This window comes from Cryptomeria japonica, chromosome 6, assembly GCF_030272615.1.
Source record: "Cryptomeria japonica chromosome 6, Sugi_1.0, whole genome shotgun sequence".
Classification (NCBI taxonomy): domain Eukaryota; kingdom Viridiplantae; phylum Streptophyta; class Pinopsida; order Cupressales; family Cupressaceae; genus Cryptomeria; species Cryptomeria japonica.
In genome coordinates this window covers 669,654,519-669,681,590 of record NC_081410.1, presented here as the reverse complement: position 1 = coordinate 669,681,590, position 27,072 = coordinate 669,654,519, and the positions used below count along the sequence as shown (strand labels likewise).

Here is a 27,072-nt window from a genome sequence, read left to right as displayed (position 1 = left end):
AATATCAAGAAAACTCAGAAAAATTGACGAATCTGCCTTCTACTAGCTAGTTCCACTCCAAGAATGAAGCTATTAAATCAGAATTCCTCAAGAAGCTTGCCCAACCTGCAAAAGATATCCTTGCAACACCAAGATTTTCTTCCAACTGACCTTCAATCTGCGAAATACTTCTCAGTATTTTCCTTAGCTTGGTCAGAAAGTTCGAACTTCTTGGTGTGAGAATGAAGAAATAAGGAATGTATTTGTAATGAAGTTGGTTTTCACAATTAGAAACATGCAAACATCCAATTCATGCTTCTAAATTCGACTTCAACCTTGAGAAAGTTTCCAATTCGATTTCGAGTTGTGCTGTCATCTCTAAGTTCAAAAATCTTACTCTTGTGCAAGTTTCTAAATTGTTTTCCCACTTCATATTCGAACTAGGCCTATAGACTGGCATCTTCCAAAAGGTTTCTAATTTGGAACTTAGTCTAAAGATTGTCTCAATCTGCAAATATCCTCTTTCTAATTTTGATTCATGGTTCAAACTCGAGTTTCTAATTTGATTTCCTAGCTCATTTCGAGCTTGATCTTCGAATATCTCTTTTTTCAACTTTCTAAATTAGTTAGCAGTTCGAACTCTATGAGGATTTGATGACATCACTCGCATTTTAACTCAATTGTGAACGTGTTGTTGACTTTGTTTGACTTTCAAGAGTAGGGCGGAGTTTTCATCTTCCAACTTTATGCTTGGGCGGAGTTTTCATCTTCCAAATTGATGCTTGGGCGCAGTTTGGAGGTGCCTCTATCATCATGTTGTTTGCCCTCTCGGGTAAACTGTTAAATGCAGAAAGTAAATGCACAGAACATAATAGAAATACATTAAATAACCAGTCTCTATATTAATTCAACAGTCCATGTACATCAAGTGCTTATAACATTACATTTGACACGACTATCATGATCCCCCTTCGAAGAAAAGGTACACAATATATAATACCTGAAGGGGTGCGACACAACCGTCGCAACTCCAACTACCTACTCGTCGGCTAACTAACTGACCGCCATAACTCATTATTACCGACGACAACATAAACATAATATAACAACATAACATAATGATTATTCCCGGCAACATCATCCCCCCCAAGAAAAGAAGTCAACTCCGACGACTTAATACAAAATAGAGATGAACGGTAGGAACTACTGACGCCAGTCGGGCCCGGATCTTATACACTTGCTACGTCCTCGCCTGAAAACCCTTTTCTGCTACCATCCGATGCTCAAGTGCGGATTTCACCAATATTGCTTCCTTTGCCATCACAGTCCTCCTGTGCTTAACCCAAACTTGTCTGCAAAACACGTTTTTTAGTCTCAGGTTCCACCAACTGCTACTCGAATGATACTGTCTCCCTAGCCAATTTGTCCTCGATAGCCACCCTTGCTCCTCTCCCGGCATCCAACTCCTGGGTACGCTGAACTAAGTCTCACACGACTATTGCCTGCAACCTGGTGGTCAGCTCCTCCCGAGCCCTCTGTGCATCCCCCAAGGCAACCTCACGTCCAGCTGAGACATACTCCAAGTTCCTCAAAGCGTACCAATCATGCCTGGAGGTGGCCACAATCCGCTAGCACAAATGCTAGGAGACACCTCAAATCCTCCATCACACTCCCCAAAGGCTAAAAACTGAACTGAATAACTCCCTAGTGTCATACAACTGCGCGGACCTGCAATGCCTTCCCTCGAACTCTGTTTGTTCCCAACCTCCAAATCCGTCTCCCTCTACGGCTTATGGCTTCCCCGCCAATACTTAGCTGCAGGCTTCTTTCTCACAATACGGACAACCACAACACTTCCCGTGGTCTTCTGTAGCTCAAAATAAACTGGGGGTCTAGGGGCAACGCCCCCAGCAGGGTCGAGGGGCAGCGCCCCTCGCGGGGTCTGGGGCAGCGCCCCCGCGGGGTCGAGGGGCAGCGCCCCTCGCGGGGTCCTGGGGCAGCATTTCTGTGATATTTTAAGATGCCAAAAACCCTTCTTTTCCACTCTGAATTTCCAGTATCCTAGCTTCAAACTCCAGCGAATCATTTTAAATCTGGTCGTCGTCGTTTTTTTTTTGTTTTTTTGTTTTTTTTTAGCACTGTAATGTCCCCGATGGCACCCCGGCCATACAACCTCCCTGTACGGTCAACAACAGCACTGGCACCTCCAATCGTGCGGCTGCTTGGTCTACCTGTGGCGGTTGTTTTGCCCTTACGTGGCTATGTGGATTGTGCGGGCTTGGTCTCTTTTTTTCTTTTTCCTTTTGCGGCTGCTGCGCGTTGGTGTGCGTAACCCTTGCTGTGCGTGTTGATCGGTTCATGCGGTGCGTGGGCGGGCCGTGCGGTGCGTCTTCCTCCTCCTTTATCCCTTGTTGTGCGGCGGTGTTCGGTGTTGTGCGGTGGTCGGGCTGTGCGGTGTGCGGTGGTGGGTTCATGTCTCAGCAACAACCTTCGGTGGCTCCCACCGCACGGTGTGACCACCGCACGATGGTGTCATCGTCGGTGGTTCCACCGCACGGTGGTGTCACCGTCGCACGGTGGTGCCACCGCACGATGGTGTCTCCGTCGGTGGTTCCACCGCATGGTGGTTTCACCGCACGGTGGTTTCACCGCACGGTGGTGTCACCTTGGTCCCACCGTACGGTGGCCATTTTCCCTTTTTCTTTCTTTCTTTCTTTTTTTTTTTTTGACCGTACGGTCGCTGTCGTACAACCGTGTGATTTTTTTCAAAAAAAAAAATTTAATAAATTTTTGATCGTACGATCGCCTGTCATACGACCGTACGGTTCTTTCTTTCTTTCTTCCAACTGTACGGTCATCTGCCGTACGGCCCCGTACGGTGGTGTTTTTTTTCACAATTTTTTTTTTCCTGCCGTGCAATTAACTCTCGTAAGACCGTACGGTTTTTGTTTTTTTTTTAATTTAAAGTTGTCTAGAGAGTCTTCGGCTCAAGTCCCCTGTCTCTGGGATCGCTCTTCATCCTTCTCGGTTTTCCTCGCCCAAAAGTCTCCTGCTTTTGTCCCGTGCCTCTCGAGTCGCTTGCCCGGCCTCTTAGGTCCCCTTCCATCCTCTCGAGTCCCCCTTTGGGCTCTCGGGTGTCCGTCCGGCCTCTCGAATCCCCTACGCGCTTCACGTGGTAGGGTTTCAATTTGGGCCCGTTGGTGGCAAGTCTATTTTCAATGGCCATCGGGAGACCTGGAACCACAAATTCCACGGTCTCCTTCCCGTACATAAGAAGAAGAAGGATAATAAAGATTTTGAAGACTGCGGTCTTCCACACAGGGTTCCAATCGTTGCCAACACTCTTCGGATTATCTACGTCGCTAGGGTTTGAGGCGTCTCCCTTCCAATATTCTTTGTATTCCGGCAGGTACACCTCTGTTGGTTGCTCTGGTTCCTCTACTTCGAGCTTGTAGCTTTGGAACATTTCATAATCCTCCATTTGCCAATGGAAGAGCCCGTTAAGTGAGCATACCTCATCTTCAGAACATCCCTCCAATTCGAGCACCCCTTCACTGTTCGGCTCCATCGCGTTCTTTCCCTTGCTTTCATCGGGACCCCCTTCCCCTTTATTAAAGTCCTCTGAGTCTGAGTCGGAAGAGGCGAGCTCTTCGCCAACATCTTGGGTGTGTAGGTCAATGGTATATTTCCACCCTCCCTTCTCCATGGAAAGTGTATTTTTCTTCTAGTTGTGGTTTACCCTCGCGTTGATCAACCACGCTCTCCCCAGGATGGCGTCATAGCCTTTCTTCTTCGAGGGAATAACCACGAAATCTAACAAGAATGGTTGCGTACCAATTGTCACTTGCTGGACCATCAACAGGTCGAGTGGCTTAATGTCGTGTTGGTCTGCTCCCACTAGGTTGAATGTGGGTGGCCATAGGGTGGGCTTCCCCAGCCGCTTCCATGTTTCTTCTGGTAGTACATTCACCCCAGATCCCCCGTCCACAATGGTGTCCTTTAGAATGGTCCCACGGATACCCATTTCTACCACAGCTGGGTGTCTACCACTACTCAAGGCTAGTAACATCGGGTCAGTCGAAGGGCTGACGGAAACCTCCACCTGTGGTGTACTCTTCAAAGTGGTGGCGGGAACCCCTATCTGTGGTGCACTCGACGATGCGGTGGCGGGAACCCCTACCTGTGGTGCACTCGAAACTGTGGTGCTTTGCACATTGCTGAGGATGGCAGTCCTCAATTGTGGCATAGAGTCTAGAAGGTCTTTTACCTTTATCGGCACCTCCATCTGCAAGATTTGCCCAATGATGTTATTTTCCGCTTCCGTACGGGATGATGTACTCGCCACCTCGTTGTCCCATCGTTCGGTCGTCATCTCACGTTCAATATTGGCCTTTGCCTCCCGTAATCTCTCCTCCGTACGGGGGTCGGGATAAGTGGCTTTTTTCGTCTGGGCGCAGGTGATCGCCAGTACTTCTTTCTCACCAGTCTTCTCAGCCTTCTCAATGTTGAGGAGATTAACCCCTGCCTGCGGGCAATTTGCGTCCTCATGGTCGCCTGGCCCACACCAACGGCAAAGGTGCTGAGGGGTGGCTTCCTTCGTGCAATCACGAGCGAAGTGCCCCCACTGATTACAAGCCCTACATTGGATAATTGGCCGGCCCTTGGCGTCATACTGGATACAACTTCCGTTATTGTTATTGTTGCTATTCCTTCCGCCGCCGCGTCTGTTGTCCCGGTATCCTCCAGATGATGCCGTTGTGTTGGTATGTTGGCCGGTACCCGCTGGTGCGGATGTTGTGGCCTGCTCCGTGAATAGCACCTGGTTCATTTGCGTACCTCGGGTTTTCATGTTGTATGGGCACTCCTTGGTGGAGTGTCCCATCACTTGGCAAATCTCACAAAATGCCTTCTTTTAACAAGTACCCTTTGTGTGTCCTTCCTCTTTGCACTCAGTGCACCATATGTCCCCTTCGTTCCGACCAGTGCTTCTCATTATTTTGAATTCCTTTCTCATTCGCTCCATGTCTTTCTGGAGCGCTTGCACCCGTTTGCCAGCCTCGCCGTCGCTGTTGCTTTCCTGTGAAGAGTCATCGTCCTCGGATGAGGATTTATTACTTTTCTTCTTCTTTGATGTTTTGTGTTCGCTCGCCAGGTCCATCGCCCTATTATAAGCGTCGTCATATGACGTCGAGGGTACAATTTTCATCTTCCTCCGTAGGGAGGATTTCAACCCTTCAACGAACCATCGTTTCTTCAATCCATCTACGGGTTGGCTTTCCATTTTACCCAAGAGTTCTTTCAGCCTCCGACTGTATGCCCGTACTGTCTCCCTGGTACCTTGTTTGGTACTGTATATCTCCGTTACAATTTCATTGTCATCACGGAGCAACCGAAACTCCCCCGTGAATTCCTTCTGTAGATTGGCCCACGTGGCCACTTTTTGCTTGTCCACATCGGAGTACCAATCTATGGCAACTCCTCGTAACGTGGCTGGGAACTGCTGTACCCAGTCATCCTGGTCTGTTACTCCGTTGGCGGACCAAATGGTTTCACATGTACGGCAGTGCCGTAAGGGGTCTTCCTTGCCCTCCCCTGTGAACTTTGGCAATTTTTGTTTACTCGCCATCCCACCGCTGGGTCTCACTCCTCTAATTCCTTGTGTGCTTGTACCTGGTGATCCTCCACCTCCTGTAGCTGAACCTCCACTCGTGGGTCCTCCGGAAAAAGTTGCTGACACCGAACCAAACAAATTGCCTCCCGTACGGTACCCTTGTGCTCCCTCGGCACCTTCGGTCGTACCATCACCTTCCGGTGTCTCCCTCCGGTTGGTTGTCTCCCTCCGGTTGTCCTCTGAAATGGACAAATTCTTTAGCAAGTGTCTGGTAGCGTCGATCAGGTTTAGACTTCGCCTTGTTTGTTCCACCAACTCTTCGCGGCTTCTTACCCTACGGTGGTATTCTGGCGAACTGTAGAGTTCTCCTTCGGCACCCTCCGTGACTCCTTCCGGCAGCCCTACAACAATGTAGACAGTGTAGTTCTCTCCGTCTATCTCTGCCTCCGCAACCTCCGTGACACCTCCTGGGTTCCCTTCGGGCAACCCCTCGACCGGTCGTCCCTCGGCAAGCTGCCTTAGCCTACGCCTTCGTTCTATCTGTTGTCTGAGATTCAACGCGGTTTGTGCCACTTCCCATTCGTCACTCTGTATCTTTTTATTTTTGTCCTTATTTAGTCTATTGGGCATAAGTCACTTCCATACACAGCAAACACACGCCATGTACACAAAAAAACTTTTATTATTTTTATTTTTATTTTGCCTTTCGGCCACAATTTATATCAGCAGTGTGTCGGGATTATTACAAGGTTCAATTTCCTCCTGGCCTGGCGCCATCTCGTTCCGTTACCTGTCGGCTGTTCTCTTCATAGCGTTGCAGGATTTGTTGTCGTCGCTCTTCCTGGGCAATCTCCTCTAGGCAGGTTTGTTGTGCCAGCGATGCCTGTGCAAGCAACCGGGGGAGGTGGTTCATCAATCGGTTTACTACCGGGCTAACCTCCAACGCTGTCGCTGTCCACACGGCACTTGGTGGGATTTTTGCCTCCGCCGCTTCTCGTCGAACGTATGTCTGAATGGCTACCTGGAGCAAAATTGAAAATTCTCGCATTGCCGTGTCTTCTCCTGTGTAAAGTTCTGTCCGCGCGTCGTCGGCCTCCGGGTTTACTTCACCAACGGGTAGGCCCATTGTGTCTGTGCGCCATCCGTGTCTTCCGTTCCCGAGTTCGTCTAGGCAACGGCACCAAATGTTTGCCCTCTCGGGTAAACGGTTAAATGCAGAAAGTAAATGCACAGAACATAATGGAAATACATTAAATAACCAATCTCTATATTAATTCAACAGTCCATGTACATCAAGTGCTTATAACATTACATTTGACACGACTATCATGATCCTCCTTCGAAGAAAAGGTACACAATATATAATACCCGAAGGGGTGCGACACAACCGTCGCAACTCCAACTACCTACTCATCAGCTAACTAACTGACCGTCGTAACTCATTATTACCGACGACAACATAAACATAATATAACAACATAACATAATGATTATTCCCGACAACACATGCTAGAGTTTTGTTTGCCTTAAACTTCTTTCATTCCATCCATAGGGCGGACTTTGAAGGCTTCCCACTTTATGGCGGACTTTCTCATGTTCATTCTTTTAGGCTCTCACCAAGGCGGACTTTTGAAGCATCCCCAAGGCAGAGTTTTAGCCTCTCCAATCATTATGGCTTGGGCGGAGTTTTGGACTCTCTACATGGCAGACTTTTCAAACCACTCTACAACTTCATGGAGGGCAGACTTTTGGATGACCTCTTCAAGGCGAACTTTCGAAGATTGGCCACTTCAAGCATGGCGGACTTTTATGACATCTCCACCATAGGGCAGAATATGAAGGCATGACTACCAAGGAGGGCGGACCTCTAGAGGCTCTAGGCAAGGCGGAGTTTTAGGAAGACTTCTTCAAGCATAGGGTGGAGTTTTGGAAGGCCTCATGCATGGCAGACTTTCATGAGACATCAAGGAGGGCGGAGTTTTGGATACACCTCATGGCGGAGTTTGGAAGCATAGCCACTTGCTTCGAGGGCGGACTTTTGGAGGCTCTAGGCAAGGCGGAGTTTGAAAGCGTGGCCACTTGCTTTGAGGGCGGACTTTTGGAGGCTCTAGGCAAGGCAGAGTTTGAAAGCATGGCCACTTGCTTGGAGGGCGGACTTTAGAGACACCTCAAGGGCAGAATTTTAGTCTACCTCCAAGGCGGACTTTTGTGACATCTCTACCAGCATGGAGGACTTTCTTCACTTCTCAAGCATGGCGGACTTTTCTTCTATCTACCTCATATCTTGGGCGGAGTTTTCATCACCTGCCATAACACTCAACATCATTCATTACCCAGACTTCGAAAAATATTTGGAAAATTTCAAAATTTCACAATTTTATCAATTTTAACCAGATTAACTTGAGATTTGAAATCCATACTCAAGCAAACCATCTGAAGCATCATCACCCCTAAAATGTAGGAACCTAGCTTTTTAGGTCAAAACTTGGAAATTATTGATCGTGATCGAAGCAGGTCAGTGGTATCAGTGCAAACCCTAAGCTCCCACTGCAAAAAAGCAAAAAGCAAGCATCCCTAAAAAATAGAGAAAACTTTCTAAAAATAGCCATACCGAGGATTGGGCTAAAAATGCCAAAAACAAAACTTCCTATAAAATAGGATAAAAACAAAAAAGAAAACTTTCTAAAAATAGTTGTTCAAATTCGTCCAAATCAATTGCCATCTTTGTCCTTTGGCCTTTCTAGGCACTTTGACGGTCTCTGAGCTCTGTTATCACTCGGCTTGCAAAAACTAACTTTCAATCTCTACGACTCAAACCCTTCAAAACTAAGCAAGGCTTGGCAAAACTGAAGCGGAAGGCCACGGGCACTAACAAAAACCCTAGAAAGCAGGAAAAGAGAGGGTCCCCATTTGCAATGGGGAGATGTGTGAAAAAGGTCACAACATGTCCCCGATTTTAGCCTGGGATTGTTTGAGGAGAAATAAGGGGGAAATTATTTAATTTAATATTATATAAGTTGTCTCCATATATTTACTTAAAATCACACATGAGATGACTTTATATTTTATTAAATTAATAAAGTGACTGAAAAATAAAATTAAAATAATTAAAAAGTCACTTAATAAATAATAAAGTGTACCTACCCTCTTCTAGAAGGAATCTCATGATGGGTTATGAAAAGGATAAATAGAAGAGGGTGATTGATCATCAAGAGATTGGAGCTTTGGATTTGGAAATTGATGAACTGACGCATGGCATTACTGGAATCTCTGAGGACGCAAACCTTCAGCTGATTGGATAGAAGGGCTGGACGAAACCCTAGTTCTTCATTTTGGGAGTAAGTTCGTGACGGAATCTACATCGGTACCTAATTTGTGAAGTCTTCTTTCGAAGACAAATTTGCATTAGAGTGGGAGACATTTCAGTCTTCCAAGTTGACCTTATTCAGGTTCTAGTTGCTGCCATGGTGTATATCGTGAGGAACTTTCAGAATTGGCGATTTGGCTTTCATAGCTAGTCAAAAATCATTCAAGGGAGAGAGGCCGATTTGGTTAGAAAGGTCATTGGAAGGATATGGATACAGCAGTTCGGAATTAGGTGATCATTACTAGCCGATTCACTCAAGGAGGAGAAACCGGGTTTGAAAGAAGAGATATTGGAAGAACATTGTTGGCTGATCCAACATTATTCAGTCTGAAGTATACCCTGCTGTGTATATCCATATCCTTCGATTTTGTTAATTACTTCTCAAGGAGGCTTCAAACTTCACATTTGAGATAGGTGATTTGAAGAGCAAGGTGGGGTGATCCTTCTAGGAGCAATTTTAAGGGAGTTCGGCTACCAATCAGAATTATATCAGAATTTCGGGTCAGACTGTTCACAGTTCACACCCACGATATTGCTCATTACACCACAAAAAAGCTTCAAATATCACATTGGAGTTTAGCGATTTGAAAGAGGGAGAAGGGCGCTTCATTTGGTACCAAATTGGAGAAGAATCGGCTGATCAAACATTGTACCACAGCAGCACAGCACCAGAGCAGGTTCAATTTGGCACATTCAAGGGGTTTTGTGTGTGGATATTGCTTCCTTCTTCACATCAAATTGTTCCAGGTTCTCTTATCATCATTCCATTTACTTGATCATGTAATAGTAGTCCTAGCTGTCATATGTATTTAGACTAGCTGAAAGTGATTAGTTGATAAACAAGAGTCTTAAGTTATTGTTGATATATTGTAACAAGTCATTTGATCTGCATTGTAAAAGTCATTTGAACTCAATAGTGGAGCTTGAGGTTTGCATTGAGTCTACTTTACATTGTATGTACTTTTCTGAGGACACATGCCAACTGTTTGACATAATGTCAGCAAGCTTATGAATCTGATTTTTGAGTCTAATTTGGTGTTAGGACATCATAAATTGGTAGTAGATGCATTATAAAATTCCATACTTTCAGAGATAATCATTGTAGAATGTTCTTCCATGAATCAATGCTTGTGTGGTGAATTCGATATCAAACTGAAAACAATCTGAGACAGCAGTCCGCCTAACACGCAACATTAGCAAACAGCATAACACGCAGTTCTTGACAGCAAATATCTCCTTGTTTTGATCCTCAAAGAACGGGGTATATTACAAATATGCACAGATGTCTTCCTTAAAATCGCTGGTAAAATGTCTATCTTATATGCTTTGGTAGGTCAGTAATGATAATCTGAAAAACTATCTATTATCTATCTATTAAGCATGCGATGAATGGATACGATGCTGTTCCTAATTTAGCTGGAAGTGCTTGCAGCACGGTGGTGCCTTCTCTGATTAGTAAAAAAAAATTGCATAAGGTGAAAAAGAGATTATTTTAAAAAAAATTATTGCATTATACCCTAACCGTAAAAGTGAAGGGATTTTATAAATACCTCCAATTGGCCATTTCAAGTACATCACACAGCCACGAAGCAAGACGAACTGGGAACAGTAAAGAAGAAAGACAGAGGGAAGGGGGTCTGTACGGAGCCGTACCACGTAGCCCATATACATCTGTACAACAGCAGGAAGAGAACCAGCCATACAAATCCGTACGAAAGTCGGAAATAAAGGGAGAATCGACCAGATTTGTACCAGGCACATTGCACACAAAAGGAAATTAGCCATACAAACTTGTCCGTCCGGTGGATATTGCACGACCTAGCACACAACGAAGAAATTTGTACAGTAATTGTACGGAATTTGTCAAAGAAGCATGTACATTGTCTGCAAAGGGCAAAATCCGTATGGAATTCCGTACTAGGATGGAGGAAATATGACAAAGATTTACACAAATCCGTACGGAATTGGAAGAGATCCGTACAAGGTTAGTTAGGTAGGAAATCCGTACAATAAGCACCAAAATCCGTACGGAAAATTCAAGAGTTTGGATTAGTAGCGAAGAAAAACCGTACGAATGCAACATATTATATCGCCACACAAGTCCGTATGGTACAGTGAGTTTGGGCAAGAGAAAATCCGTATGGGGTTGGATGGAAGACCATACGATTAGACCCAACATAGTCTGTACGGTCACAGGCAAGGAGAAAGTTTGTGCAAAGAGCAAGAAGGAATTTTGTATGGAGAGGTAGAAGAGTTCTTGTACGCAGAACACACGTAGCAGAATCCAGTCTACCCGGAAATCAGTTGCAGTAACGGTTCTGAAAAGACAAGTGTACATCTGGTAGATAAGTTGTACAATCATACAGAACCAAGGCTTATTAAAATTGATCGAAGTATGACAAGAATCAGTTTTGGAAACCCCAACGACGGAGGCAACGTGATACACGCAAGAACCATGGCCACACCAGGGAGCAGCAAGGGAAAAAAACCTCAGGCACGAGTACAAAGAGATGAGCTCGTGACTATACAGTCCCTAACATGGGAAGGCTTAAATGGCAGCGACTGCAAAGCATGGTGTAATGAGACGGATGATGCCAATGTCATCAAGAAAAATTTGAAGACAGCAGGGGTCGACAAAATTTTGGCCATGCCCACCTTTAACATCAAAGACTTTGAACCTACGCTGAAGGGAATGGTGGCGGGTTACAACAGGCATACACACAGATCAATGGTGAAGTATGGTGGATGCCATATTACCATCTCTTACTCTACTGCAGAGTTCGCTAGGGTATTTGAGATTCCAAACCAGGGAAGCCCCGTGGTCAAGAGGAAGATGACATTGGAACAGAAACAACAGCTAGTCAAATTGGCTTGTCATAAGGACTTGACACGGGGAGAATAGGATAGCATTTGGAAATCTGAAAGTGGCCACGGCGTGAAGAGAATTTTTTGGCGAATGCAGAATGGCGATGCATAATGGATATTATCAAGAGCAGATTGACAGGAGCAAGGAGAGGGTCGGACATCGCTATGTGGATGTTGTACCTAATGAACGGGTTGAAGAATGGCATGATGTTCAATTGGGCATCTTTTCTCTCTGAGCGCATCAAGAATGTCTAGGGTTACAGCAAAAGGTATTCTACATGTCACACCATGCTATCGCCATGTTCCTAGAAGCCATCCGCACAGGAGTGCCAACAAAAAAGAGGGGTGACTTTGAGCCACTTTTGAGAGTGGAACAGTGTAACCCTTTTTATTGGGCCCACTTGGACACCATGGCCGCTAGCAGGGACGACGACAGGATGTGGGGCAGTCTGCCAGTGCAGAGAGTGGGGACAGTGAAGAAGATGCCATGGAAGCATCCTCATCGGATGAAGAAAGTGGAGAAGATAACTTTGGAGTAGTTCCAGCCGAGGTACGAGCAAAAGCCGAAGTTGAAATGGTTGGAGATAAACTAGTGGCTGAGGGTGTAGCAGAAGGGGTAGGAGAAAGCAACATGGCGAAGGAAGTAATCGTGGCCGAGAATTCTCCTGCACCATTAGCCAAAGGCCAAGGCATCCAACCAGCACCATGCAAGGAAGAGCGGACGAAGGAAGAGCCAACGCAAGTAACTGATGTAGTCGATGTGTAGGCTTCACCGCCACCTAGGGTGACCTCTAGCCTAGAGGTAGCAGCACAATTGAGCCCCACACACACCAGGAGCGAACTATAGATTCATGACTTTTAAAGACCCTCGGGGTACGAGTGGAGGAATTGCAGGAATTGCAGGAATTGCCAGTTTCACCTGGCGGGGATGGCAGAATTGGCACCCGCAACATGCCATCCGACGGAGTGGAATTCGAAGGAGGAGAGGATCTTCAGACTCACCAGAAGGCAATGGAGCATACAGAGCACAGAGCAGTACAAGAACAAGGAGGAGGAGAGGAATCTTGCTCTCCTCACAGAGAGGAAATAGTGCTTTGGTTGGAGAAGCCCAACCCCGCAAATCCACTCGGCACTATGCAGCAATGTGTGTCCCAATTGGAAGGACTGGCAAAATTTATGAGTGATGTTGGTCACATTGTGAAGGATGTTGAGCTCGGGCATGATCCGAGGGTTGCTTGAATGGCTAAACGGCTTCTATCATTTGTGAGGGAGGACTACAAGGGAGAATTTTTCAAATGTTTCACAGCCAAATGATGGCCAAAATCAAAAGCCCCGGAGATGATTAATGCATGGATGGCTAATGTGATAGTAACAGAGGAGAATGGCATTTATGGCTCTCTGCATGGGATGGAGACAGCCTTTCGAGACCTGGTCCTAAAGTATCGAAGGACAGTAGTGAGGATGGAAGCGGTGATGGCACAGCGGGATCAGGCGGTATGAAAAGCCGAGGGTGCCAGGAGAACTTTGGCTCACCACATATAGAAGAGCTAGGAGCAATTGGCTCGGGAACACTCGCAGGTCACATCCTTGGAGGAGACAATGGCCAAGTATGTCCAGGACCTGAAAGTGAGCGGCAAGGAGAAGGCCGAGTTGGCGGCCAAGGTGGTGGGATTGGAGGCTAGCCTAGAGGAGAAGGAGAAGTTGCATGGGCAGGGGGAGGAGCTTCAGAAAGATTGCAACAAGGTGGTCGAGGCAGCCCACATGGCTAAGATGACAAGGGAACGGGAGTTGACGGCCACACAACACCTCCAGCATCATCAGCAACGGGCGGGCACTTCCCTGTTGTCAGTACTGCCCGGGACACCCTCTCATCCCTCCCAGCATTAGTTCTAGTTTTTTTGTTTTCATTAGCTTCCATTTAGTTTCAGTCGTCTGGAAGACGACTACTTTTTCGAGGTGTTGATGTTAGGAGGCAAATAAGAATAATACTCTTAGTTATGTTTTAATAATACTTTTGTAATGAGTCGGTCGTGTGGGTTCATGTGATAGTTATGACAGTTGGTAACTCAACCAACTACCAAGTAGTATGTCCAAGACCTGGAAGTGAGCGGCAAGAAGGCCGAGTTGGCAGCCAAGGTGGTGGGATAGGAGACTAGCCTAGCAGAGAAGGAGGAGTTGCATGGGCAGGGGGAGGAGCTTCAGAAAGCTACCAACAAGGTGGTCGAGGCAGCCCACATGGTTAAGATGGCAAGGGAACGGGAGTTGGCGGCCACGCAGCGCCTCTAGCATCTTCAGCAGCGGGCGGGCACTTCCCAGTCGTCAATAGTACCAGGGACGCCCTCTCATCCCTCCCAGCATTAGTTCTAGTTTTTTTGTTTTGATCAGCTTCCATTTTGTTTCAGTCATCTAGAAGACAATTACTTTTGGGGGGGGCTGATGTTAGGCGGCAAATAAGAATAATAATCTTAGTTATGTTTTAATAATACTTTTGTAATGAGTTGGCCGTGTGGGTTCCCATGACAGTTACTACGGTTGGTACCTCAGCCAACCGCCAAGTAGTATATATTGCCATTTAAGGGAACCCCGGCAGTAATAATGATCATGTACTGAATTTTCTGGAATGCAATAAAGGACATATCTTTCTGCCATACTATTGAGACTGTTATTTATGTCCTGTGTACATTGAATTCTCTGGTTATATGTTCTGCGTATATTGGAACTCTCTATTTATTCCGTGAAGTTGGAACATATTCACCAACGGGAGGAAACATTTATGCAGAAATTGAAGAGGGGTTTATGGCAGATCCATAGTGAAGAGTATAAGTAGATTTGAAGAAAAGAACTTGCTGAATGTGATTGACCATCATCTATTGAAGAAGCAACATACAAGGTAGAACCTAGTTTTGTTTTTGGAAGTTGGTGCTTCCTAAAGGAGAGATTGATGTCTCTCACTAAATTGGTGCTTAACATGGGGGTTGGTGCCTCCAATAGGTTGGTGCCTATGAATCGAGGGGATTGGTGTCTCCAATGGGTTGGTACTTACAAAGTTGTAAGACAAGTTTATATAAGCAATAGTTTGCTGTGGCTTTCTCTCATAAGGTTTTTCATGTAAATCATGTGTTCGTCTTGTGTTCCTTATTGCTAGATCTTGCATTTGTGTTATTCTTGTGGATGATTAAGTTTTTAAGTATTATCGTTGCAGTTAATTAAGTTTTGAGAAAGTAAAAGATTGTTGTTATAAAGATTCACCTCCCCCCCTCCCTCTCAGTATAATTGTGTGCTCATCATAAAAGTCTTTTCAAATTCTTAGGGAAGCTTCCTAAAAATTATTACACTTCCTAAACCCTGAAATATGAACAAACAAAAAAATTCACAATTAGGCACACTTTACAATATTAACAAGGGGGTGTTTGCATGAATGGAGCAACTGAAATATACTATGCACAATCTTTTTGGTTCTCGGAGGATGAGCACAAGACCTGAAAGGTTCTTCTCTTACAACCAAACTTTTCAGAATAAAACTTGCAATTGGAACAAACTAAACTAAATCACTCAATGCTTCCTAACTGGCTGAAATCAAAGTGTAGTAGATCCACATACACAAAAAAAGTTAAGCTACTTGAAACATACATCCACAAAACAAAATATTTCCTAGAAACACACCAAGTTAGTTGCTAAGATAAATTGCACCTTCATACAAAGCTCAACACAGTTCTTCACTTAAACCCACTTAATAAACCTTACAGAAACTCGCACAAAACTTCGATCGATATCCAAATGATAATTTATGTAGCATAAGCTTCACTTCAACTACCATCAAAAATATCTTGTACCCAAGGCACTTATATATAGGTTAAAATAAATAATGTTTTAAGGGTCTGAAAATAATAATTATCCCCAAATCTCAAAATTTTAAAACCCCACTAAGACATACAGAAAAGCTGGAAAGAAAGATACTGTCAAATAAAACTAAACTAAACAAACGAAAAGAAAGCTCCTCAAAATATACTCTTCTCATCCACCCAAAATAAAACATTTCTAGGTTCAACCAAATCCGTTCAAAACAACACAAAATAACTACAATATCAACACTTTTATAAACAACAAACCTGATGATAAAAGAAATCATCAAATATAAACCTTCTCCGGGCAGACTCGGCTTCCTTTTGATCCTTCGGAAAATGAATGCCAAAGTAAGCCTGCTCAAAGAAAAAGCACCACAGTTGAATTTGGCACTGTTAGTAGTCCACATATGACCGCCAAATATATTTGATAACAAGATTATTACTGATATAGAATACCTTCATCATGCAATATACAAGAATGACTGACAAATCATTCTAATGACTCCAGAAGTTTCATTAACGCATATGATCAGTTATTTCTGTTACAATACAAAAAATAAGATGTTTTGCATTGTGAAATTTCAAAATTTTTATCAAGGAAATTGATAAACAATATCATTATTTACAAAGCTGATTTGGGAAAATACTGGTGGCTCCTGTAGATCCAAAGGTTTCCACAGTTTCTTTTTGATAAACGAAATAGCATTAAAATGGAAAAATGTTTGTAGTAAAGCAGGGTGGATATTGTACCAAGCTTAAAGAGATTATGAAGCACCTGTGCATATAACATACAAACTAAATTTTAAGCAGCTAAGTTTATCGACAGGAGAGAAAAACAGCTGCGTAGTACAACAAAATTGTTAGTGCTAGATCCATGAGACTTGCTTAGAAGTGCAACACTACTATTTATCTTCATTACCAGAAACCAGAAATGGAAAATGTAACACAAACAACAAAGTAATAGAAAACAAGGGTTGGATGAGGTTCCACAAAAGAAACAGTTTTTATATGCAATCATGTATTTTACATTTTCTGAGTTTGATCAGTTATCACTTTTAGTGCATTGTGATAAATTTCGCCTTTTGAGTGATAGACCTGGAGCATATGATCCCCAACAAGAGAATTTTTTTTGTAGTAAAATAAAATACATTAATAATATTGAGCTAGGTACAAGAACGTCTATCACCAGATTAGACAAACTTCATGAGAAACAGGAACAACTGAAATAAATACCAATGGTTACCAAATCACATCATTAAAAGTGTTATTGACCTAGTCAAAAGAAGCAGATGAGATTAAGGCAGATTACCATTACTAGAAAAAGCTTTTTGAGGTACAAGAAGAAAAGAATGACAGTACTAAGCAGTATTCATTTATACAATACAAAAGCATGGTAAGCAGAAGCAAAATTAAGCACTGGTAGAACCAATCTTTTATCACAACAGTGGTAGCATTCAGGAGCACACGGAAAGTTCTTGCTCAAAATCTGTAGTTGCCAAGGGCAGAGAGACATGACATTCAGGTCAAGCTTGTTGTGTTTAAAAAAATTGTGTTGTACACCTTGCACAAAGAAAGAATTGTTTTTAATTATTTAAAATGAATATTTATTTGTGATGTATCTTTAGAAGACGTAAATAGCCACATTAAACATTTATTTGGGTCCACTTGTAAAGATGTATGTGACATCGGTTAGATAGTTTATCTGTGGCTTGCACATTGAAAAATATCTAATATTTAAAAACTTAGAACCAAAAAATAAATGTTGGGGTGGTTTTATGCACTCATGTTTTTCAGACATATGGTTTTGCCATACCATAGTTGTCTTTGAGTCAGCTTGACTTTATAAAAGAAAGCACATGATTAGAGGTTGGGGTTGGCTGGTTGGCTATGATAACCTTTGAGGTTGGTTGTCATTTGTATTGAGCTCTCTTTTAGAGTACATATGTGAAGCACAGCATGAGATTTGCGATTGCATGGTTACCCATTATGGTTGGACACATGGACAATGTATTAGAGGAGCTTGATATTTCAAAAGTATTCATGGAGACTCTATAAATGTATTGGAATGTTTCATCATTAAATAATGCATTGAGTCTAGATGTTTTTGGAGGTTGGATTTTTTCCCTCTTCAGGGTTTTCTTGAGTATATCTTGTGTAACCATTTGGTATGTCTTTAACATTTGCATTATGGTTATTCTATAAGCTTGTATATGCATGATTTTCTCTCATAAGGTTATTGTTATCACATAGATTTGCACCGCTTTTGAAGCAAATTCAAGTAAAATTGTTTGATCAACCTAGTAATTTCCTAAGTGGTATTAGAGTCATGGTTGTGGTTGAGGGAGGTAAGAGATTTTTTCATCTTGTTTAACTCTTGTTTGAACAACTTTAATGCAAAGCTGAAGCCACAGCAATGCCAAAGAGATTTCAAACATGTCAAGGTATGCGATGTATTATGTAAGTTGTGTGACTTACAGATTTGGTGTTTAGGATTTGAAGATTTGCGATTTTTTTTGCAAATTTGACGTTTAAAAAAGATTTGATAAAATGGGTTTTTGTAAATGTTCAACGTGAGGGTTTTGTGGAAAAAGATTCAAAAATGACCTCCTAGAGGAAAACACACCTCATTATTGGATCCAAAAGGTCCAAAAGATGAATATTGACATAAAATTCAACAAATTTTGTGTAATAACCCTCGGGGGTTCTCTTAAGACTCTTGCCTATTATTGGATAGGTTAGGTTGTCAACTTGTCAGTACAAAGGGCCAATTGTGGGGGTAGTCTTAATGATTTGATTTGAATTGCACAAGTGAGAGATTGTTGCATATGACTTCTACAACATTGTGGATAAACCAAGAGTAGCTCTGATCTGAATTAGATTAGTAAAGTGTTGATTAATGAGCAAATTTAATATTAATAGATGAATGTTAGAATGGTACCAAGCTGATGCTAATAATGACGTCAAATATAGATACAATTCTCCTTATGTTCAGTATAATAAGTCCAATGAAATCATTTGTCTAATCTTTAAGAGAATGAAAACTAAACGTATTCCTGAGAAAAACAAGTGAGATATGATGCCTTATATCGTATCCCACGAAGAGGAGATCCGATGTGAATCTTGACCTCTAGAAGATAAATTTTCATGCTGTAAGACTGCTAATATATATTTGATCCGATGTACTCAGCTAAAATAGTATTTCCTTAATAATTACGACTGGGTAGTCTTAACAATCTTATGGCTTTCTATTCATGAAGACATAGCACATATCCTTGTAACAAGCCCAGCTTGCTAGCTTATTTATACTTTGATATCTCTGCGATGATCTTATTACATGCATCCTGAATTCAGCAATTGTTATTAACAAATTATCGCTGTTGTGCATTGATATGCGGGGAATGGCTTCTTTGAATGCATAAGTATCAGAATATAAGTAGTGGATTGTCTTATTTGAATCTGTACGCTTTTTCTGTATAAAGTCGTTTTATTGTCATGACCCCGTATTGATTAAGTCAGCAAGATCATCGATTTCATTGCCTATGAAAGCAGACCAGATTGATCTGTAATATGTGTTCAATAATAATAAGTGTTTGCTCCATGATGATATTTAATTATATTATATTTAATCATTAATAATATTTATATCTTTATTTATAATAATTAGGTGCTTATTTATGATGGTATTTAATTAAAAATATATTTGGAAAAGTCATATTACCTGATCAGTTAGAAATTAGTAATGATTAGAATTAACAAATGTGTTAAGGGAAGGAGTGTGCTTGGACATGCATAACCTTAGATATTAATTAAGACAAATTGCTGCTGTTTGTTCCTTACCAATCATTGATAACATCAGACACGTCTCCCTAAAAATGTGTGACGTTTGGGAGAATCATGTCTTTACATTGATGGAGGAAGGCTATAAGAGACGTTTCCAGAATGGAAGTTAGGGGAGTAGGGTATGTATGGAGGAGAATAATACTGTGTGGTCATTACTACAGGCATCAAGAGGAGGTTTGACCATTACTGTTGTGGTCATAATAGCTATGAACGTATCTCACTTAATGTCAAGCAATTACTTGCAAATTTGCAATACATATGATATGGAATAATATGAATGAAGAACAACTGTTATTAATCTGACACACCATATTAAATAATGTATATAAGGAAACATTATTAAGAATATACACAGGAACAATAATTAATGAACACGCAATATAAGTCAATATATATATATATAGATATATATTCATGCATATATATACACACAAATCTAAAGGAGTAGTGTAATAAGACTTAAATTCTGCCATAATAGGAATATCAACTGTATATTTAATTTCATTTATGTACCTGTGCATTCATAACACATGACAGATTATTATATTATTGGCTGTGATGTCCCCATCTACATAATCAAAACATGATAATTCCGCTTTAAAATGGAATTTCATATTAAATAATATTAAAATTAAAATACAAAATTATATATAACCAAATAAATGAACTAAATAAAAATCTTAATAATAATAAAAAATTAATAATTCAAAATATTGAGGCTTCGGTTTATTACCTACCAAAAAAATAATAATAATAATAATAATAAATAATTTAATATACAATTTATATTTATTAAATATTAATATTAATTTCTTATTTATCAAATAATAATATAAATTTTACAATATTATATTATTAACAAAACATAATAAAGTAATTAGAAAACAAATATAATAATAAATAAAATTGAGAAAAACAACTATTCAATAAAAAACAATAGAATAGCACTCATCCTAATTAATAAATAAAGTTGATTATTAAATCAAATATAAATAAACTGCTGTTGTCAGAGATTGTTCCCTCACAATAGACAGTGATATTCAGTAATGTAAAACTAATACAAATTAAATAGTTTTAAGTTTTAACTACTGATTTTCATCTCTTTCAACTAATCGATATTATAACATTAAGTTGTAATGATCAGCACTTATATCCTCAATGTAATCACAAACTATCAATGAATGGACAATCAGTAATAGGATTAATATGCAGCTAATAATCATAATAATATGGTTCGATCATATATGACAAACCGTTCCATATACAGCAGTTCGCATATGATTAATAAGCATTATGGAAGGGTCTTATTCCCGTAAAGTCTAAATGACTTTGTCTCTTGCTACCGTTTTGTGGATTAAGAGAACATCAACATATCGTGGAAAGCAAATATCGCATGAGTAGATCTTTTATCGACGTATGGTAAAGGATACTAATCAAATGATTAGACAGCAGTGATTAAGAAAGTGAGGAGTTGTTAAAACTTAAGACAACTATATCAAATTAACCGATGGTCAAGGAAGAATGTGATTGCTTAAGGAGAAACATCATAATGAAGAGACGTATCTCTAGTGAGGCAACCTTACCATCGTATATATGGAGGGTGTGTATCTCTTTAGAAATATCACGGGGCGATATCTCCAACTAAGCAAGGGACTTCAAGTTTAGAATCGGATTGGTAAATTAGTAGTTCTTGTATTTATTCAGATCTGCTCTGTCGGGTCAGGGCCAGTAACATATCACCATTAGATATATCAGACACAACATCACATTAGTGCTGCAAGGTTATACATCCATAATACAGAGCCTACATTGCATGGGTTAAGAGATCATAGTACAGACTGCAATCCATATGGCTAAAGCAATATCACATTGTATCTCAGTGCGTATTTACATTGCTATACTTGATATAGTATGTGATCATTATATTAAGTACAAATACCTCAATTCATTGAGGAATACACTTAATTATATTAATCATAGTTAGGGGAGAGGATGCGTGGTTTCAGGAATATCAACATATGTACAAAGAAACATTGATAGGAAGATAGAGGGCAGATTTAGTAAAGAACTTTATGAATCACAGATTATAAAGATGAATTAGTGAAGGAGTTTATGATAGACTTATGCGGAAATTGTAGTCTGATTTGTGGCAAATTTAAGGTAGCCTTAAAGGAGAATTATTATAGTTTTAGAAGGGAGTGATCAATAGCAGTTTCAAGCAATGTATAACATTACGGCATATATCTCAATAATACAAATCAGTGAAAGCTATCAAGATTAGTCTATTTTTTCTGAATTATTCTTAAAAGTTTAAATTAAATATCATAATGAGATGTCTTCAGGTTGGGTAAATTTTATATTCCAATTCTCACGTTAAGTTTGAATGGTTGTCTCAGGATTAAATTAAGTGAAATCCCAAATGGGGACATTACATTGGCCTAGTCTTAATTCATCTACTAAGTCCTATTAGGGGATAGGTTGGTGTGTGTAGGGAAAGGCGAGTAAACCCATCACAAGGGATGGTGAGCCCAAAATGGGTAGGGGCATAGTCTTAGGCCTTGAGGGAGCCTCTTTGTAGTTGGTGTCAGCACCCTATGACAGTAAATCCGCATCCCTCTTTAGGATTAGGGAAGAAGCTAAGATAGACTTAATGTAATGAATGTCAAATGTGTTATGAATAGTAATTCAAGCAAAATATTAAGAAATATGGATTGAAATATAAAATATATAGTAATGTGTGATAATTCATTGGGAAACAAGCAATCTCCTAGTAGGGGAAATTACATTTATCCATGCGCCTTATTCCAAATCAGGGTGGTCCCTATGCATACCACCAAAATGGACAATATTCCCAAACTCAATGGGCCTTCAAGAATTGAATTATACAACATAAAAATAATCTTCACATATTCCCCATTATCCTATGTGTCCCTCTTCTTGTATTCTTTGAACAGCTTCTTTCAAGGGTCATGATGCTTCATAAGAATCGGTCAATAGTCACATGTATCCCTTTGTAATGAATTGTTGGATCTTTAGCAAGAACCGCTTTAAATAAAGGAATAAAATATTATTATGTTATTATCCTCCTTCCTAATTTTGGTCAAATAACTTCCTTAGTGAATACTTCCTTTAGACGAATCTTTAAGCATTTGTTTCGTGCGATTACCTAGGTAGATACAATATGGTTTCATTAAAGTATTATTTCATTTGGGTGATGGATTGCATATAATAGGCTATCATTGAATGCCTCCTCAAGAGGGTTATTACAGTCTCCCCTTCCTGAAATTGCTTGCCCACGAGCAATCTTGAACCGTTATGATGATACCAGGGTCCCAACTAAGTTTGTAGAATGCTCCAGCACATATTCCTTGCTTGTTGTCACTGAACTCACAAGGTTTGTCAAACTCTATCACATTATTAAGTAATCTATCCATCATATAAATTCCTGGGTCCCAAGGTTTGAAGCACCATTTGCTCATAACATAGTCCTGTTGAACACTACTGAAAGTGATCTCTCGAAAACCACCAATAGGAAGATTAATCCAATGCTGCATCAACTCCTCAGGAACATGTCCTTCGATGATCTCAAACTTTAACACTATAAGAGCAAGTTTATTATATTCATCATAGATCATAGCAATTATCGAATTCCAAATGATTCCAGGATTCCAAGTCATTCTTAGAAATGAACCACCATGCTAATGCTGGGCCACTCTGATTTCAACAATCTGATTCTCATCCCAAACTGTTGGCATATTTGTCATTGATGTCAACTTTAATAATCAGATTGATTTGATGATGATGGTTGCAGTCTTATTGCATTAGATTATTCAGATTTGTGTTGACGAATATCTACACAGTATCTATTGTTTTTTCAAAATTCATATTACTGATGAAGACCAACAGTTAGAATATACAAAAGAATGATGATTGATTTTACCTTTGATCTGAGTGTGTTTATCTCTGCATATTATTCGGCTCAGATTGGACTGCATACATTGTGTGATATCAACTTTGTGTGATATGTTAGACTGTATGAAACATCGAGCTCAGACCTGTGGAAAAACGTTGAATTCAGGGCTTTCAAACTATGTTAGTATCGGGCTTTGTCTTGCTTTTCTGGTTATGTGGTTGGAAGTTCGTTATAACTGAATGATGAGTTGTAACTTAATTACAGCTAATTTTTGCCTACAGGGTTTGATTAAAAAGAATTATCTTGAAAGATAATTTCATCATTATTGTAAATGAAATTGAGCATCTATCTTCTTTAACATAAGGAAGTAAAAGTCAGTTTTTGAATTTGGTTAACATTTACAACTGTCTCGTTGGTTCTTCAAACTGCTATCAAACTGTTTCAACTGGTAACATGTTCTTTTAAGAAGACCCGATGATTTTAGAGTGGGTAACAATGAAAAATAAATGCATAAGGATCCGATTTAAATAATCAGTAAAATCTGTGATTATATCGATGAAGATACAAGTACGAGATTGAGAATGTTTTCCTAAGTTGGTTGAGTTGAGTGTGGCATAAGTAAATGATGAAAAGTATAGAAGACTATCTCATAGCGAATATCAAAAGTTGGCAAACAATGCAGAGACTCTGAGTTCATAAATACTACTGTAACAGTGGTAGAAACCTGATCCAGTATAAGTTGCAAAAGGTATACAAATCATGGTGAATGTGTAAGGTATGGTTTGATTACACAGTCTATTTCTTTTAGATGGAACATAACTGCGCTGCAAATACATTTTATTGATTCAATTCAAATTGTGAACAAGATCAAACAGTAATATAAAGGTTGCACATTGTCTGATGAGGTTGTGTTAGGATTGTGTGAACATGGGTTTTCTCTCATATCGCAGACAGAATACAAAAGCTAATTTACAGATTGCCTACAATACTGGGTCATTTATCTAAGTATTAATAATGTTTAGTTTGTCATAAATGTCATTCGACTTTCAGTATTAAATTGTTCAGATTATTTAGTCAGAGAACTTATTTTGCTGTAATATTCCTAAGGTTGGTGCCTTAAGAAAGCTGAGTTGGTGCTCAGACTGGCAAAGTTATAATTGTGAGAGTTGGTGATCTTTAACAAGGATTTTTATGAGGGTTGACGCCCAAAAACTTTAAACAAATGAGTGATCTATGAGGCTCGATTAGGACAGTAGATCCTAGCAGCATTTCTGTAATGTCCCCTACTTGGTTCAAGACCGTTTCAACCATAATTAATTGATTTCCAATATATTTATAACTTAACTAAATTGATTAAGAGACAAAACTATCTTAACATGAATCCAACCTAGGATGTTCTACCTTTTCTTTAGTCCATCAAGTACTAGCTATCTCACCATACTAAATAATTATTCATATTTTTGATTTATAAATCATTTACGCATTTATTAATTTTTAATTAATAAATACTTATTATTATCAATCAATTAATAATTACTTTGTTTTGGTGATATTTATGTATCTACTAATTACTTATTATATAAGTTATTAATATACTGTTGCTTAAATCAAGAATCATTACCATATTCAGTGGTTGTAAAGGCAGACAGATCTGACGCACATCAGATCTGGTCTGCCACTGTATGTGTAACTAAGTTTGGCTGTCATCATATTGCAGTCCATACTGATATTACTATTTTATTATTATTATTATTATTATTATTATATTACTATTTTATTATTATTATTATTATTATTATTATTATTATTATTATTTGCGGAAGAACATTATTGAACTTCATATATATATAAGCATACATATTAAACAAATTCCCATACGCACCAGCAAGAATAAAGATGTTAATTAATAACAGTTCCGATCTGATCTGGACAATCCTTATGTTCAACGATCTAACCCATAGTCGATTTCCTCCACGTAGGTCTGCATAGTATCTCCAATCTGCAGAAGTAAAGAGAATTCTGCTCTTTCTAATGTGTGACTCTGGAATATATGCTTTGAATCTCCTTTGTGGATTATAGCAATAATGCTACAAGACCTGTGTCTGATCTGGCAATGGTAATATGCTGATAATTCACTTCAATCACATATAGTGATGAAGTACGATTGCTGTCTCTGATTTGTACTTGAAACACGTGCAATATCTTGGTGCTGTTTCTGATATAAACTTTGAAATATGCAACCTTTATGCCAAAGGCAATGAATGCTCGAATGAGCAGATCCGGTTAGGATGCAAATAGAAATCAAGACAAATTCCCTTCCTGGCTTCAAATGATTATTGATCTTGTTAAATATTTTTGGCACTGGATAGATGCATGTCTTTGGGAATGGACACATCATTCCTTTGATCGCATCTCTACAAATTGTGCCTCTAACTAATAGCTGATCAAACTTGTTAATTGCTGCCCCTTGTCTAATGACTAATCACTGATTGAATAACTAATCGATTGATTAGTTAGTTGCTGATTGGATTGTTAATGAAAGGTATGTTTATTGACCCGCCAATCCTTATTCCCTCGATGATGATTGATGGCCAAATATGGTGGTCTTCTATGATCAGCGATCTTTTCCTTGTGCGACGATAATGTTATTAATGTTTGTTCTGCTTGTTACTCCATGCTTGATATAGTAAATTGTTCATGGAGGCTTCAATATGTGTATTTCTTTATGTTGATGATGATCTAGGTTTAAGTATATGGGATAGCTTGATGTTAACTCATAGACATATGGCTTAGTTGATTTGACTCAAGCCTTGAACATACAAATGGATGAGTAGCATATCTGTTTCAGACATAGTTGATCACTCGGTTTGCTTATGTCTCAAAGTGGAGTTGTTAGTGGTACCATGCTTATTCCAATATATCCTTTTGACATGAAACAATCCGCCTTATTGTCTATCCTTTAGAAGATGTCTGATGGAAAATCGTGAAGTCCTATAAGTAAGATGATTTTTCGAGATATGATATCACTTCAACTTTGATTCACTTGATTTATTCATATTTGTGGTCGATCACTTATATGGTTCATGAAACATCCTTTATTATGGGCTAACCATCGGTAATGGTACAATGCTATGTACAATTGATACTTTTACTTGCTAACTAACTTGAAGTGTCATCGGCTACCTTCAAAATGGAGTATTCACACAATAATGGAAGATCCAGTTACTGCAAAGTCCAATACTTGACCCTTAATATTGTGGTGCTTGTAAACGGAGATTCGTAGCAGAGGAGATCAAATCGTCTATATTAATATTTCACTTTTCGCTAGGTAACTCGACGTCCTTTCGGTTTATGGTAGTCATCCAATCATAGGGAAGGGTCGTTGTTTGTCTTTAATATTAATAAGTCAATGGTAAGCAAACTCTATTATTGTTTATTTCTATAAACAATAAATGATCAATATACGTATTATTATCACTTTTATATTCTTGGATTTATGTTTATGTTTATTATTATATTTTTTTTTTTTTAATTTATTTCTGATTTCATTTATATGATTACAGAATTAAATATTAATTAAATAATAATATTTAATAAATAAATAAATATTTAATAATTTCAAATAATCATTCATTAATATTTATTATATTAA

General features: G+C 39.8%; 1 protein-coding gene across 4 annotated transcripts in view; it reads right to left on the bottom strand.

Annotated features, from left to right (window-relative positions):
- LOC131039040 (ATP-dependent DNA helicase homolog RECG, chloroplastic) overlaps positions 1–27,072 on the bottom strand; it is a 308,039-nt gene that overhangs the window by 129,473 nt on the left and 151,494 nt on the right. For all 4 annotated transcript variants that reach the window (XM_057971683.2, XM_057971686.2, XM_057971685.2 and 1 more), the window contains exon 11: positions 15,932–16,021. In XM_057971683.2, the coding sequence (XP_057827666.2) occupies positions 15,932–16,021 (90 nt within the window). The remainder of the gene's footprint in view (positions 1–15,931; positions 16,022–27,072) is intronic.